The sequence below is a fragment of the Urocampus carinirostris genome, chromosome 1 (genome assembly GCF_059441175.1).
Source record: "Urocampus carinirostris isolate Australia breed hairy pipefish chromosome 1, RoL_Ucar_1.0, whole genome shotgun sequence".
In the NCBI taxonomy this organism is placed as follows: Eukaryota; Metazoa; Chordata; class Actinopteri; order Syngnathiformes; family Syngnathidae; genus Urocampus; species Urocampus carinirostris.
Window position 1 is genome coordinate 11374224 of NC_142349.1, and position 15654 is coordinate 11389877.

The 15654-nt window shown below is 43.9% G+C and overlaps 1 protein-coding gene across 1 annotated transcript; it reads left to right on the forward strand.

Annotated features, from left to right (window-relative positions):
• Positions 1-1865: 1865 nt before the first annotated feature.
• On the forward strand, positions 1866-14540 carry tmem236 (transmembrane protein 236). The gene is made up of 4 exons (XM_088353411.1): positions 1866-2110; positions 7802-7874; positions 13732-13855; positions 13927-14540. The coding sequence occupies exons 1-4, from the start codon at positions 1866-1868 to the stop codon at positions 14538-14540; spliced, it is 1056 nt and encodes a 351-aa protein (XP_088209537.1).
• The last annotated feature ends 1114 nt before the right edge of the window (positions 14541-15654 follow it).

A 15654-nucleotide genomic window follows, 5' to 3' on the forward strand; every position in this document is an offset into this window, starting at 1 on the left:
TCTGTATAACACGCACTCGTGTATAAGGCAATTTGTCTTGCAAAAATCGGTATAAAAATTACTTATTGGCATTGTAGGTCACAGACGATGCGTTGAAAACGATTGCTTGGCGTTTCTGGACCCAGTTGGAGAATTCCCATATGTAAGCAATGATGGCCCAGCCGAATCTTAGCTTATCTTTTTAACGGTTGGAAAAATGGATTGGTCTCTCAGGAACCGTCCTCTAATGGTTCAGATCGTACCTTTCCGATATGACGCACTGTGTTAAATATGGTGAAATTACATCCAAGCCCTTTAGTCTTACCTGTGGTGTTCCGCAGGGTTCAGGACTTGGCCCCCTTCTTTTCAGCATTTACATGCTTCCATTAGGTGATATTATTCGCAAGTATAACATCAGTTTCCATTGCTACGCAGATGACACTCAACTATATCTTCCGATTGAGGAATCTACCTCACTAAACTGTGGAAATTTGGAGGCCTGCCTCACTGACATAAAGGAATGGATGTTACTTAACTTTTTGTGCCTTAACTCTGAAAAGACCGAAACGTTAGTTATTGGTCCATCTAAATGCCGTGACTTGTTCTCAAAAACTGCTCTGAACATTGACAAATGTAATATCCCCCAGAGTGATTCAGTCAAAAATGTAGGTGTCATATTTGACCCCAATCTGTCCTTGCAAACACACGTTAAGAATATTACTAGAACAGCTTTTTTCCATCTTCGCAACATTGCTAAAATTTGCCCTATTCTGTCTCAGTCGGATGCAGAGATTACAATTCTTGCGTTTGTTACCTCCTGTCTCGATTACTGTAACGCACTACTCTCCGGTCTCCCGAAGTCCAAAATCAAGAGCCTTCAGCTGGTACAAAATGCTGCAGCGAGGCTTTTTAAGTAAGACAAGAAAGCGTTCTCCATTCGGGCCCCGGTACTGTGGAATGCTCTTCCCCATGAGATTCGATCTGCAAGCTCAGTGGAAATGTTTAAATCTAACCTTAAATCACACTTCTATTCTACAGCATATGAATAACCTATATTTTATGTTGACAAGATCTGTGTATTGTTTGCCCTCATGTATGTTTAGATGAGGGGATGGTGGAATAATAGTCTGTGGTCTGTAATAATCTGTGGTCCGTGCAGCCCTTTGAGACTCTTTGTGATTAAGGTCTATACAAATCAACATGACTTGACCATGTAGCCGTGAGTATGTAGCCTTTAGCATAACGTTCGCCTGATGCCGTTGGCCACTGTGCTATCAGCACCGATGGCAATGAGTTGACCGGGCATCATCCAGCCTAAATGTATCGTATTTAGATGTATTGTTGGGCTACTCTCAAAGCTCTTGAAGGAGCAAGCCAAACTTTTTGGCAGAAGATGGAAAGATATAACAATTCAGAGGACAGTTATGGTTGGGCCTACATAGTGTCCCGCTCTTGCCGTTGCCAAGTCCAGAGAAATGCAGAGGGTAAAAAAAACGCATTGTTGAGGGTGCCCCCTCACGATTTCTTAGTGCCCACCCTGGTGGCTAAGCTTTATCCCAATAACGTCAGCAAGATTTCCACTCTTAATCATTGCTCAACTATTGTAATGTACTACTGTCAAATCTCATGTATAACCCTTCCTTTGAGTTATTTTTTTCATATTGTGTTATACACCAATACGTAACGATAGCGTTTTAAATTACTATCAGTTTATCGTCTGCTCAAATAGAAAAAGTTGCGGGAAGACCTTTGAGTTTCGATTCTCGCGACGCGAGCGTCTCGTAAAAATCCAGCCAGTCCCAAAACCATAAAGAAGCTTGCAGCGTAAGCTGGCTTTTCCTCCTGAGGCGAGCAGAGTCCACCTCCGCTCCATTTTCATGGCCACAATGATTTCGACCAAGACCCTCAAGCTGTCTTTGTTTGAGCTACTGCAGTTCGGAGCGCTCGCTGTCCCTGTCCTGGTTCTGGCCGAGCGTTTGGCCCGCCTGCTGAGCAGCGTGAAGGGCCGCAATCAAAGCACCTACTGGCTGGCGGTGGCCTGCTCCTTGGCCTATGTGGCCTCTGGCACCCTGCTGGTGTGGCTGCCCCTCAAATTGTGCGTACTCAGGGGACGGGGACTCAAGACTCGATGGTGAGTAAAAAGTTTGATTATTTGTCAGTGTTGGGCGTGTAACTGAGGAGAGAGAAAAAAAAAGATACTTAGTTACTCCCTAGTTACTTCATTGAAAAAGTAATCCAGTTGACTCCTCAGAGTACTGACACCAAGAAGCGCTTTACTCTGAAAGTAACTCTCCTCTCTTGTCCAAGTCTTTTGAGTAATATTCAGCTGCTACAACAGGTGTTTCATTTTATAAAGTCTATGATGTAGTGGCCTTGGGGGTAGGGCGTCCGCTCCGAGACTGGGAGGTTGCTGGTTCGATTCTCGGCAGGGTCATACCTAAGACTTACAACATTGGTACCCATTGCCTCCCTGCTTGGCACTCGGCATTAGGGGTTGGAATTGGGGGGTCTGGTCACCTAGTGACTCCCAACAAAATGTTACAACACATCAGTTGTGTTGAGTGAGGGGACTGGGAATCCCTTCCTCTGGATCAATCACCCAGGAAAGAGTCAAAAAATGGTAATATGTTCCCGACTCTAGCCACCCCCCACTAAGGGGATATGGCCTCGGTGTACATATATAATAATATGATAGTTACATTAGGGGTTTTAAACGCATTGTTGGTCAGGGGTTTTATAGTAGAAAAAAACACCCTAATAAAAAAAAATATTTGAAAAGTAGAAAATCAATTACAGAAACTAGTAAAAGATATGAAAAGACACCTAGAAGTATTAAAAAGTATAGAAACATAGAGAATAAATCCTGAACAGTACTGACAAGCTGTACTGAAACATACTGAGAAGTATGGAAAAAGTACAAAAACAGGCAAAAACTATAAAAATGGGCTGAAAAGAAGTAAAAAGTATAAGTACTAAAAATTGTTAAAACATCCTTAAAAGTACGATGAAGGAAAAGAAAATGCTGTAAATTATGAAAAGTATAGAATGTTACGAAAAAATCCTGAAAAATTACTATAAAGAACTGAAAAGTACGGAAAAATTACAAAAACTAGTGAAAAGTATGAACATTTATATAAAAGATATGTTGCAAATTATTAATAGTATGGAATACTTACTTACTACTTATTGCTCCAGCGAAGGTCGGGGGGTCCCGTCCCTGTGCGTTGAGCCGACCAGATGAACCAGGTTTTTCCAATGCTGGCGGTCTTGTGCCAGCTGTTCTGCATCCTCTACGGCAACTCCGTGTTGTTGGAGGTCGCCCGCAACGACGTCGAGCCATCGAGTGCGGGGTTTCCCTCGTGGTCGTCTCCAGCCTGCGGCCTTTGGGTCAAACTGGAGAATGGCTCGTGTCGGATGGTCTGGTGGTAGACGAAGGACATGGCCAAACCAGCGGGTGCGGCGTTGTGCGACCAAGGAAGATGCTTGGGGCTGGCACGTGCGGGCTCTGAGCTCTTTATTGGAGACTCGCTGGGGCCACCTGATGTTCTCGATGGTTCTGAGAGCCCTGCTATCAAAACCATCGATTCTTGTGGCCAGGGTGTCGTTCAGGGGCCATGTTTCTGAGCCATAAAGCAGGATAGGGAGTACGGCGAGGTTGTAAATGCGGAGCTTCGTCTTGCGTGCGATGGTCTGGTGCCGCCAGAGTGGTTTCCAGAGAGACTGCAGAGCAGATGCTGCCAGGGCTCTTCTGCGGAGAATCTCTGGTTTTAGGTCCCCATTGTCTGTCACCATGGACCCCAGATATACAAAGCTCTTGACAGGCTCTACGATGTCGCTACCAATTTGGATGGGAGGTGGATCTGGTCCATCACCGACATACATGAACTTGGTTTTCGTCCAACTCACTTGCAGGCCAAGCCGCGCTGCCTCTTCGCTGTAAATGCCCAGAGCGTCTTTCAGCTGGCTGTAGGAAGTGCTGAGAATGATGGTGTCGTCAGCATACTCCAGGTCAGTCAGGTGGTAGTTGCCGAAAGACACTCCGGGGATGCGCTCACTAACCCTGAACATCAGATGGTCGATGATGCAATTAAAAAGGTCGGGAGCAGCCACACAGCCTTGGCGAACGCCGCTGGAGATAGCAAACCAGTCGGAGTCAATGCCGTTGATACGGACACAGCTCTCTGTGTTGCTGTAGAGCAGCTTGAACAGGGCTATGATCTTGGGTGGTGCTTTGAGAGCTTGGAGGATGTTCCACAGTGAAGAGTGGCAGACGGTGTCAAAGGCGGCCTTCAGATCAATGAATCCGATATATAGATGGCGATCTTTACGGAATTCACGGGTCTTTTCTATCAGCAAACGGACGGCAGAGATGTGGTCCGTTGTGGAGCGGTTGGGCATAAAGCCAGCCTGCTGGGGACGGCGGCAGCTTCTGATTGCTGGAAGGGCACGGCTGAGCAAGATCCTGGTAAAGACCTTGCCCGGGATGGAGAGTAAGGTTATGCCCCTGTGGTTTTCACAGACAAGCCTGTCGCCCTTGCATTTCCAGAAGGGCAAGATGACTCCTCTGGTCCAGTCGGTGGGCAGCTGCTCCGATTCCCACACCTGGTTGAATAGGCGGGTTAGCCACTCCACCATGCCATCACCGCCGGCCTTGAGCATCTCGCCGGTAATGGCACAGATGCCGGGGGCTTTCTTGGTGTTCAGCTTCTTCAGAGCAGCTCTCACTTCCTCGGGTGTTACAGGGTCTGTGCAGCAGGTGTCGTTAGGAGGTGCTGTGCTCGCAGCCCCTAGGAGGGTGGGATCAGCCGGGATGGTGCTGTGCTGCAAGAGGAGGCTAAAGTGCTCCTTCCAGCGCTCGAGGCAGTTGGCTTCTGTCATGATGAGGTTGCCGTCTGAGTCCTTTACCAGGGCTGTCTTTATGTGTGGGCCGCTACGGGCTTGGCGTAGTAGACTGAATACGCGGCTCATGTTGTTGTTGTTGGCCGCGGACTCAAGCTGTTGGGCTTCTGCCTGCCAAAACCTCTCCCTATCTTCAGCAATGGCCACATTGCGCAGGCGATTCAGTCTCCGATACTCTGTGAGGTCGCCTCGGAGTCGGGCCTCACGCCGCTGGTCTATGATGTTTAGTGTCCTCTCTGATATCCAGGGCTTTCTCGGGGAGGATCGCGGGCGTCCGAGGACATTGTGAGCAGACTGGAGGACACTTTCCTTGAAGGCCGCCCAGTTTGTCAGCTTGTCAGGAGCCAGGGTATCAAGAGAGCGGCGGATGGAGCAACTGAAGTCTCTGGCGATGTTGGGGTCGCTGAGTCGGGAGGAGTCGGGGCGAGGCAGAGTCTTGTGCTGGTTGGCTCGGAGCTTTAGCTTGAGCTGGGCCACCAGCAGACAATGGTCTGTGTTGCCAAGCTGTGCTCCTCTGAACACCCGGCAGTTGGTTACAAACGACTTCCAGCGTCGTGATATCAGGATGTGGTCCAATGCCTTCCTGGTTCTGCCATCTGGGCTGTACCACGTCCAGTGATGGATGCATTTCCGGGGAAACCAGGTGTCAGCAACACAAAGGTTGTTTTGGTGGCAGAGGAGGAGGAGGCGGTTGCCATTGTCGTTTGTTGTGCTGTCAACGAAGGTGGTGCCGACAGGTGAGCCGGGGGACCGATCATTGCTGGATAGAGTGGCGTTGGCATCAGTGAGGATGATGGTGACGTCGTGTGGTGGGGCTTGGTTGACAGCCTGGTGGAGTTGGTCAAAGAACGCGTCCTTCGCATCCTCATCAGCGACATCGGTGGGGGCGTAGGCGACGATCACTGTCATCCTGCCGTGATGGTGGAGGAATCGAGCAGACAGTAGTCTGTCGCTTATTGGTGTCCAGCTGATGAGGGACCTCCGGAGGGCTTTTGGAATGGCAAGAGCCACACCGTAAAGGCCGGTCCGACTCTCGGGGCCACTCCAGATGTAGCAATGGTTGCCAGCTGTTGTTTCACCATTGCCTTGCCATCGTACTTCACAGAGCCCTGCCATGGTGATGTTATAGCGACAGAGCTCTCGGGACAGCAGGGTGGCAGCTCCGGGGCGAAGGAGTGTCTGGACATTCCAGGTGGCGACACAGGTCTTATGACGAAGATCGATCCGTACTCGTTGGTCGGGGGCAGGCTGGGGTCCGTTACCGTGTTGGTCAGTCCGGCTTCTTTCTCTGGTCAGTTTCGTAACAAAGTGTGTTTCTCCTGGGTGAGTTGTTAGCCCGCCGCAGGATAGTCGGTTGGTGGGGCTGCCACCTCACAGCGTACCGACACGCTGGGGTCTTTGTTTGTCTGGAACCTACCCCGGAGACCGGCCCGCCATGGGTGACCCTACCAGGAGCAAGCTCCCGACGGTATCGCTCTCCAGGGTCACTGGAACACGCAAGCCCCCTCGCCGCATCAAGGCCAGACCCATCCGAGGGGGAGTATGGAATAGTAGGAAAGTAATCCTGAAGTACTGAAAACAAATACTTTAAAGTGTGAAAAACTAATAAAGTAGTAAAAAGAATCAAAAACTACCCAGAAAGACAACAAAAACAGAAATGTAAATCAGTGAAAAATGTACTGAGAAGTATGAAAATGTTCACAAATGTAAATTATAAAAAGTAAGGAAAATATAAAAACTTTTGAAAAATTCTGAAAAGTCACGAAAAAGTACTGAGAAGTATGGAATAAGCACAAAAATTAATGAAAAGTATGAAAAGGTAAAAAAAATACTGTAATGTATGAAAAGTGTGGAAAAAGTTTTAAAAAAAATCGTGTCAAGTACTAAAAAGTACGAATTATAGTGGTACCACTAGTTACAAATTTAATTCATTCTGAGAGTAGCTTTGTATCCTGAAACATTTTTAAGTAGAGACGTCTTTTGCATGTAAATGTGCTAATCCGTTCCAAGCACTGCAAAATTATCATATATTTTTCTAATAAATCTTTTGAGAGCATCAGACCGTGAAACATACATATTAAAATTAGATTACCGCACAATAAACGTGAAACGAGATGCACATAAGGTGAAAAAAAACAAAGTAAAGGAAATAATAAATTATGTCTTTACCTTTCTACTACTGGCCTCTTTGTTTACTGATCCTTAACAGTGTTTTTTTGTCCTGCCTTTCTTGAAAAACTGATCCAACGACGTCTACCTTTGCCGGCTTTTGACAATCTGTCGGAAATGCGCGAGGTGTATGTCATCGTAATGAGCGATAGCCCGACCCGTTAATACTTTTTCTGGGTGACTTCTTTCCACAAATTTTAAGACTTTGTAAAATTTTTCCAAAACGTCGAATTTGAGCTGATTGAGTGATGGCTTCATCCTCCTCCCGCACGGCGGTGTGAATGATATCAACCACGAAGACTGAAAGTGACCAAACCGCATCATTTTTTTCTTATTATTTGCTCAACTTTTCCTAATGTTTTTGCTTTTGGGTGGTAGCAGCCAGATGGCAGACAACCATGTCAGCTCCCCCTCGATTTTTCCGCCTACGAGTTTTCAAAAACAGACGTTTTGTGCTTATTCCAATCAATCATATTTTAATGAACAATGTTTTTTTTCTCTAAGAGGCGCTAAATAGCACACACTGCCCCTTTAAAGAGTAGTTGATTTTACTGACACCTCCAACTTTGAGCACACTAAAGTAAAAAAAAGTGTATATCTTCATAACTTAATAGCTCATTTCATTCATATGTAAAGGAATCGAAATGCTTGACTTATTAAGAAGAAACGCATTTTTTCAAAAGATTGCGTAAAAATGGCCGCCTGTTAGGATGCAATCATTCTGTTTGTGTGTTTGTTTCCTCCACCTGCGAAGGAGACCAACAATGCTGACCTACCTTCTCTTGTGCACGCTACCTTGCTTTGCTATCTTGATAGCCAGCTCTCAGGTAAGGAACAAAATGGAAAATCTATAGAAGTATATATAATCTGTAAACTATATAATGTCGTTATAATATGATCCTTCATTCACTGGGGAAAAGGGATTAGTTACAGGAACTATTCACTTCATGTGCAAATTGACTAGGTTCCCCTTCCAAATTACTGACACGAAAAGTAATGCGTTATTCTGAAAGTAACTATGTGGTTACCGAATATCCACGCATAGAAGCAGACCCCCTAAAATGGTCACATCGTAAAAAATAGAAGAAAACGTGGACACCACCCTGTGGATTTTGGTAAAGCCTTCATACTTCTTCTAGTCTTGAAAGCTTGCAAATAAACACCTAGCCGAAACACACCATATCCATTTTGTCTCTGGGTTTCAAACAACTCGAAGATCTCCTCCTGCATTTCTTGTTTTTGTCCACGATATTTTCTTTTTTTTTCTCCAGGCCTGGTTTATTGCAAACATAAGACCAAAATTTAGCACACGTTCTCCATATCCGGTGCCATGGCCCCTGCTGCCTACCATTTGTTAAGTACTGGTGAGATGCAACCAAATACGTGCATATAAGCTGACCCGCCTGATTTGAGTATTTTATTCTCCATTGATTCATCCATCCTGTTTTTTATCATCCATTCATCCATCCATCCATTATCTGCACTGCTTATCCGCAGTCTGGTCGCGGGGGTGCTGGATCCCATCCCAGCTGGTCAGGGGACACTCAGTGGCAGGGCACACAGGGACAGACAACTCACTCGCTCCTTCACACCTTGGGACAATTTGAACCGACCGATTAACCTTACATGTATAGTTTTGGAAGAGGGGAAGAAACCGGAGTTTTAGAAGGAAACCCACGCAAGCACGGGGAGAACATGCAAACTCCGCACAGGAAGGCTGTATTTCACAGGTGTCACACAGGCGGCCCGTAGGCCGGATCAGGCCCGCTAAGGGATTGAATCCGGCCCGCGAGACAACACTCAGATAAGCGCAACAGAAAAACAAGCTGCAAGTTGAAATATGTCAACTTGATGTTGCCAAAGCCAGGTGCCTCTCACAAATACACTGTACTTTTTTTTATTTCTCTCTCTTTCTTTTCCACCCCTTTTCTCACACTCCGTCTCTGTCCCTTTCACTCTCTGTGTCTCTTTTTCTCTTCCTTTGTTGCTCTTTGTCTCTCTGTGTCTTTTAAGCTCTTTTGCTCTATCTTCCATTTTTCCTTTTCTTTCTTTTCTCTTTCTCTCTTCATACCCCTTGCACTTTCTTTTCTCTTTTCTCTCCTTCTGTCTTTCTATTTTTCTTTGAATTTCTTTCTTCCTCTTTTCCCTCTCTCTCACGACTTTTTATCTTTTGTTTCTCACGCTCTCTCCCCGTCTCTCTTTTTCTTTCTTTGCCCCGCCCTCTCTCCTTTTCCCTCCCTCTTTCTCTTATTTCTTTATCCCTTTTGCTTTCTCTTTAATCTAGTAGTCCGGCCCCCGAGAGAATGTTTGTTCTATCGTGTGGCCCCCGAGTTAAAATGAGTTTGACACCCCTGCTGTATTTGATCCTATGACCTCAGAACTGTGTCGCAGACGCGCTAACTACTATTCTGCCTTGTCGCCCTTATTTTATTCAACAGTTGTAAATTTGGCTTGGATGCAAGTATATATGTTATGGAGAATATCTCCATGATGATAATTTCAGCGCCTTCATATTCTGTGCTTGAAACGGTGCCACCATGACTGTATTCAGTTGTAGATTCAGTTGGCAGATAGAGGCTTGTATGTGACAACAGAAGTGATGCTGAAGTGTTTAGCAGACCGAGGACATGGGAATACATGATCCGTATTAAATTTCTGGCGTTATAAGGCATTAGCCAGCAACTATTGGGCCAAATTATAACGGGCTGCACAGAAAGTAAAAGTTTCCGAATTTTTGAAATATATATAGATATATATACTGTATATATTGCTTGTACCATATATATCATTCATTTTCTTTAAGCCCCCCCAAAACTAATAATATAACACTATTAAAATAAGAATAAAATAGTTTGGGTGCACTTTGTACACAAGGTTTTCCAGTAGTTTATTACTGCTTTTGAGCAGGAAGATATCGCTGACCAGAAAACACGCAAGTTATCCTGTAACCGTCAGTTATTTAGGATAAATCATTAACATTCCCAAGTATTTGTGTACTCCTGTTTGACTGTTTTGTTTTGTTCTTTGAGGTATTGTGTGTTGGTCTACGGCAGGGGTACAGTTGAGGTGCCTGCGGAGCCCTTCTGAAAATAGCTCACCAGTGCTGGGTCATTGTGATTTTCTAGTATAATCATTTTTTTATTGGTTGTCTGAGTCTATTTAAACCTATTTTTTAAATGTTTAACCTGGTAATGACATAGTAACAACACAGAAACATTAGTCGTTATTCTATAAACTCAAATCAATTCCAGTTCATGGGCTTCCTGGACAAAAAAATCTATTCAAGTATTGATAAATATTTTAGAGCAATTAATAAAAAGAACAGAATGACAATCTATTCATGTATTAAACAAATGTTTCTATTCATCTTTTTTCTTTTTTTTTTACAGGAAATGCAAAAAACTAAATTCTAAGTTATGGGTTTTATATAACGGGGATGAGCAAAAATGTCAGTTTTTTAGCTAGCTAGCTGGCTACCTTTTTAGCTTTGTAGCTAGCCATCTTCTTGCCTTTCAAGCTATTTAGCAAGTTCTTTAGCTATCTTTACGTGCTTTTAGCTAAAATGTGATCTCTTTTGATAGTTATCAAGCTATATTTGGGCCTTTCTAGTTACTGTAGCTAGCTAACCTTTTTTGGGGTTTCTATCTGGCTAATTAGATAGCTAACAAAACTGAAAAGCTATCTAGCACTCTTTTCGTTTTTTTACCCGTTTAACTTTTTAGCCAACTATTAAGTCATCTTGTTAGCTACATTGCTATTTGAGAAATTCATATCAAACTGGGTGCCCTTTTGCTCAAATTAGTGACAAAAAGTGGCCATCAGCTTGAAAACGGTTGGAGACCCGTGATCTATAGGTTTGAAGGATTTTATATATTTGACCATAAAGGATTTTATACGATTGAATACAAGTTACATTTATTGAGTGCAATGAAGATTTTCACCGAGTAGGCTATAGTTCAATGACAGGTCACGCTGTTCCAAATCCAGAGTATTTTGACTAGGAAATTTTGATAACGGGACTCTGATGGAGGACGGCAGGCGATGTTTTGAGAACAAGGCCCTGATGACGTAGAAACGCTTGGTGTTATTTTGAGTTTTCCTGACATCGCGATGCCCAGGGGGGGGCTTCCTTGGTACGCCCATGGGAGGAGTCGAGACACCATCTTGCGGAAAGACGTGGGCCGAGAGGAGAAGGCTGGAGGACTTGAGAGAAGGCTTGACAGAGACTCCGACGACACTAATTCGGCCGATTTCGAGGGAGTTCACTTAGTTAAATTGTTAAAGAAATTAAATCTGCCCCCGTGTGGAAATGTCGGCTATTCTTGTTCATCTTTTCTATCAAGGAACGAGCGTGCATTGTTGGGTGAATGTAGGTTGTGTTTGGTAAATGGAGTCAGATAACTAATTCGAACAATTTGGTAAACCATACATTTTAATGTTTTATTCCCAACAGGTTGAAGGTGAGATTGGCCCTAAAAAAATCCACCCCGACCTGACCCAAGCATGTGGGTATTCAAGCCCAATTAACTTGATATGCAGGATTGAGCCCGAAGCAAACCCAAAATTTCACATCTTTTTTTTGATGACTCGGGGGGAGGACAGGTGATTTATAATAGCAAATTAAAAAAAAACTTTTGTAAAAAATCCAAGTTCAACAGGCTCGAATAAAATGTACATCTTTTATATTTCTGTGTCTGCAGAGAGTTACTTTAACTGACAATTTTCCATCATTGATGGATTTTTTTTTTTAAGAGTTGACAGGAAATTTTGAAGTCTGTCCACCATTTCAACGGTTTGAAAATTGAAAGATTGTGTCCTTAAAAATCTAGCGTGGCACTTTAAGAGAAAGACTTTAGTACCCACCCGTCCCTTTCGTATACATTCTTATAAACATATATCTAATATAAAAAAGTCAGCGAGAGAGAAGCCCGGCTCGAGGCAAACCTAATAATTGACATTTTAAGCCCAACCCGGGCCAAAATTCAGGTCGGGTCGGGCTTAGACTTAGCTTAAGATCTTACCTCAAGTACCAATACCAGGTAACGGAATTGGTGCAGATAACGGCTTTATTTCAAACGGACATTGTGTATTTCTACATCTAGGAAAACTTTATTCATTAAAAAAAATAGATATATTGATTCGATCATACTAGATCAGGTGTCGGCAACTTATGACACACGTGCCAGCAGTGGCACACAAGGGGTTAACCAGTGGCACGCGAGCGCACGGCAGAATAACACAAATAATGATTTTTTGAAGCAAAATTTTCCTGAAATTTAGACATTTTCCGTTGCGCTCTGTGTTTAGCGCCCCTCCTTTTCTGTTTGGTGTGTGAGCGCGTGTCTGCGCTGCGCCTCGCAGAGGAGGAAAGATCCGTGTTTTAACGCAGCCAACGAAACACGTGTGCGATTAATGAACAAATCATAAGGGCTCCTCGAGCAAAAACATCTCGTTCTTTTCAGCCAGCGTGGACAGACGAGGCTTTGTGCAAAAAAAATGACCGTGCTGTTTTGTGCATTATGCCTCGAGAGCGTTGTATCTCGCACAGCAAGTGTTAAACGTCGTTACGAGAAGAAACATTAACATGGATTCAATGATGAGTCTGACAAGACCCTGAAAACCTTTGTCACCGCTAAATACAACAACACTATGATATTGCTCACTGCATAGCAAATCACAGAAAACCATTTACTGATGGCGAATATTTTTAAGAATTGTGTGTGTGCGCGTATGCCTTCTGCTTTGCTGCTGTTATTTCAAGTTTTGATATAAGATTTTATTGATGAATGGTATGGCATTTGATTGTAGTTCATTGTTAATGAAGAATGGTTGATTCTGGTTAATCCTTGTGGTAAAAAGTTGAAGTCAGAATGGCTACAGGCCTTTCCATATGTTGTTCACATACATATTTTAGTTCATTGATGAACAGTGAATAGTGGAAGATAAATAGGTCAGTTATACCAGTGTGCCGCTGGAATTTTATCTTTCCAAAAATGTATTCAGTATTTTTGCACTCTTCAGACGAGGAACTGTAATAGTCATCCATATCAGTAGGTGGCATTAGATTTTTATATATTTTTTTATCTACTAATTATCTGCTCTTGAGATAGCACAGTACATTTAATAACGTAATTTGTTTAACAAAGCGGTTTAAGATTGCACTGTAAAAAATAAAAACAAAGCACATCTTTCTTTTTTATTTGAAGTATTATTTTCTTCTTTTTATATACTAATTATCTGCTTATGAGGTAGTACAGTGAAATATTTGACACAACTTCATTTTCAAACATTTTCGACGGAGGGTGTGCCTCGGAACTTTTTTATCAATAAAAGTGTACCTTGGTTCGAAAAGGGTTATACGATTAAAATGTCCACCCATGATGTATTTTTGGACTGGTGTAAAATGACAGCTCTGTTGGATATTTCAAAAAATGTTGCGCGAGTCATTAATCTTGGTGTGGCACACTGATTTACAAGGAAATTTGAAAGTGGCACTCCGCACCCAAAAGGTTGCTGACCCCTGTACTAGATTAATCTGTGAGCTCAGTAGGATTGAAATCAGAAAAAGTCAAAAACATGTTACCTGGGACGGCTGTACTGCACATCAAATATTCAATAAATAAAGTGTGGTTTCCCCCAGGGGTCCATTTTGGGACCAAACTTAAGATCTGACCCCTGCTATAGGTGCAGGTCTGCGCGGGGGTGCGACTGGACCATTTTGCTGAGTTACCCTCCTCTTTGGTGCTGATGTCACTCTTTTGTGTGGACCTGGTGGAGAGACTCCGTCCATTCAGGCTCCTCGGACAATGTAACGTATATTTGAGAAACCAGTTTTTCGATGATCTTGTTGTATTTTTGTCCATATTTATGAATTTGTAGCAGATAGCATGGACCTAACTTTTGAGCTACCGAGTCTGGTTCTGACCCGCCTGGAGACAATCAGCAACACCGTGCAACCCAACGAAGCCCAGATCAGCATTCCACCCAATCGCGGTTCCTCGACCCCCGGCACACCCGACGCCCCCTGCGGGCAGCCCGACACGACCGCAGACCGCGCCGCGCCGATCGCCTCCAGAACTTCAGGCGGGGCCTACCTGTACTCCTCAAGAGGGCGCCTCAGCTTCCTAAGGAGGAGAGACTCCAGGTCGGAGGCGTTTGCGGATTGCTTCCTGTTCTGGTTGGACACGGTGGAGATGGTGCGGGTGGCGGGCCAGCTCGCCGTCTTTTACTCGCCCTGGGTGTACCCCGTCTTCACCCTGGCTTCCGTGTCCACCCTGCGAGCCGTCCTCGTCCCCCAAAGCCCTTTCTCTTCCTTGGCAGGTGTCGTCCTCCAGGATCTTCCCTTCTTGGTCATGAGGGTGTCCCTGTTTGCCGTCTTTGGAACCATCACACCTATTTTCTTCCTTTTGAAGAACATCCTGGTCAGCTTGGCCTTCTTCTATTTTAACTGCGTGACGAGGTTGAAAATATTCAAAAGGCGCAGCATGTTTTGAAAGTTGTAAATATTTGTTTGAAATTGGGGGAAATGTGCAAAAGGATCAACTCTTAAAGGGACATGGTGTAATATTCAACCATTAGATATCGCAAACCCCTGAGACTGACCAAACTGGAACATTTTTCTTTTATTTTTCTGCCCACGTTTTCACAAGGCTTTTGGTTTTGGGGGGTGTCCGAAGTAGCAAAAGGGCAGACGATCATGTCAGATTTCTCTTAAGTGAGGCTCATGTGGTGTAAAATAAATGGAAATTTCTCCACCTACAATTATTTTAAAACAAAAACAGACGTTTATCCGATTGTTCACGCAATAAATAGTAGAAGTGAAAAAACTGAAAACAAATACGTACTGTTGGGAATTAAATATTAAAACGTATGGTTTACCAAATTGTTCAAATTAGTTATCTGACTCCATTAACCAAACACAACCTACATTCACCCAACAATGCGCGCTCGTTTCTTGATGGAAAAAATGAACAAGAAAAGCCGACATTTTCACACGGGGGCAGATTTAATTTCATTGACAATTGAACTAAGTGAACTCCATCGAATAAGGCCGAATTAGTGGCGTTTTAGTCCCTGGGGAACCCTCTCTTCAAAGTCCTCTCGCTTCTCCTCTCGGCCCACGTCTTTCTGCAAGATGGTGTGCCGGCTCCTCCCATGGCCGTGCCAATGAAGCCCAACGTGAGCTCCACCACCTCGCTGCGATGTCTGGAAAACTCAAAACAGCACCAAGCGTTTCTCAGAACAATGCATGCCGTCCTCCGTCATCAGGGCCTTTCTGCGTCGTCAGATGTGCTGATTATCTTATCAGCCTTACGTCCCGTTCCCGCCATTCCTGTAAACAATATTTCCTACAAGGTTGCCCTGAATTTTCACTGCTCATTGAAAAGAGGCACAGTCAGTAAATAACTACAGCATTAAACTCAATAAATGTAACTTGTATTCAATCGTACAAAATCCTTTATAGTCAAATGTATAAAATCCTTCAGTACTGATTAAGTGACAGATATGCTGAAGTGTTACAATTTAAGAATAAAAAGATATATCGTTCACCTCAAACCAGCAAGAGAGAGAGAGAGAGAGAGAGAAAGAAAGAAAAGGAAAAAGGAA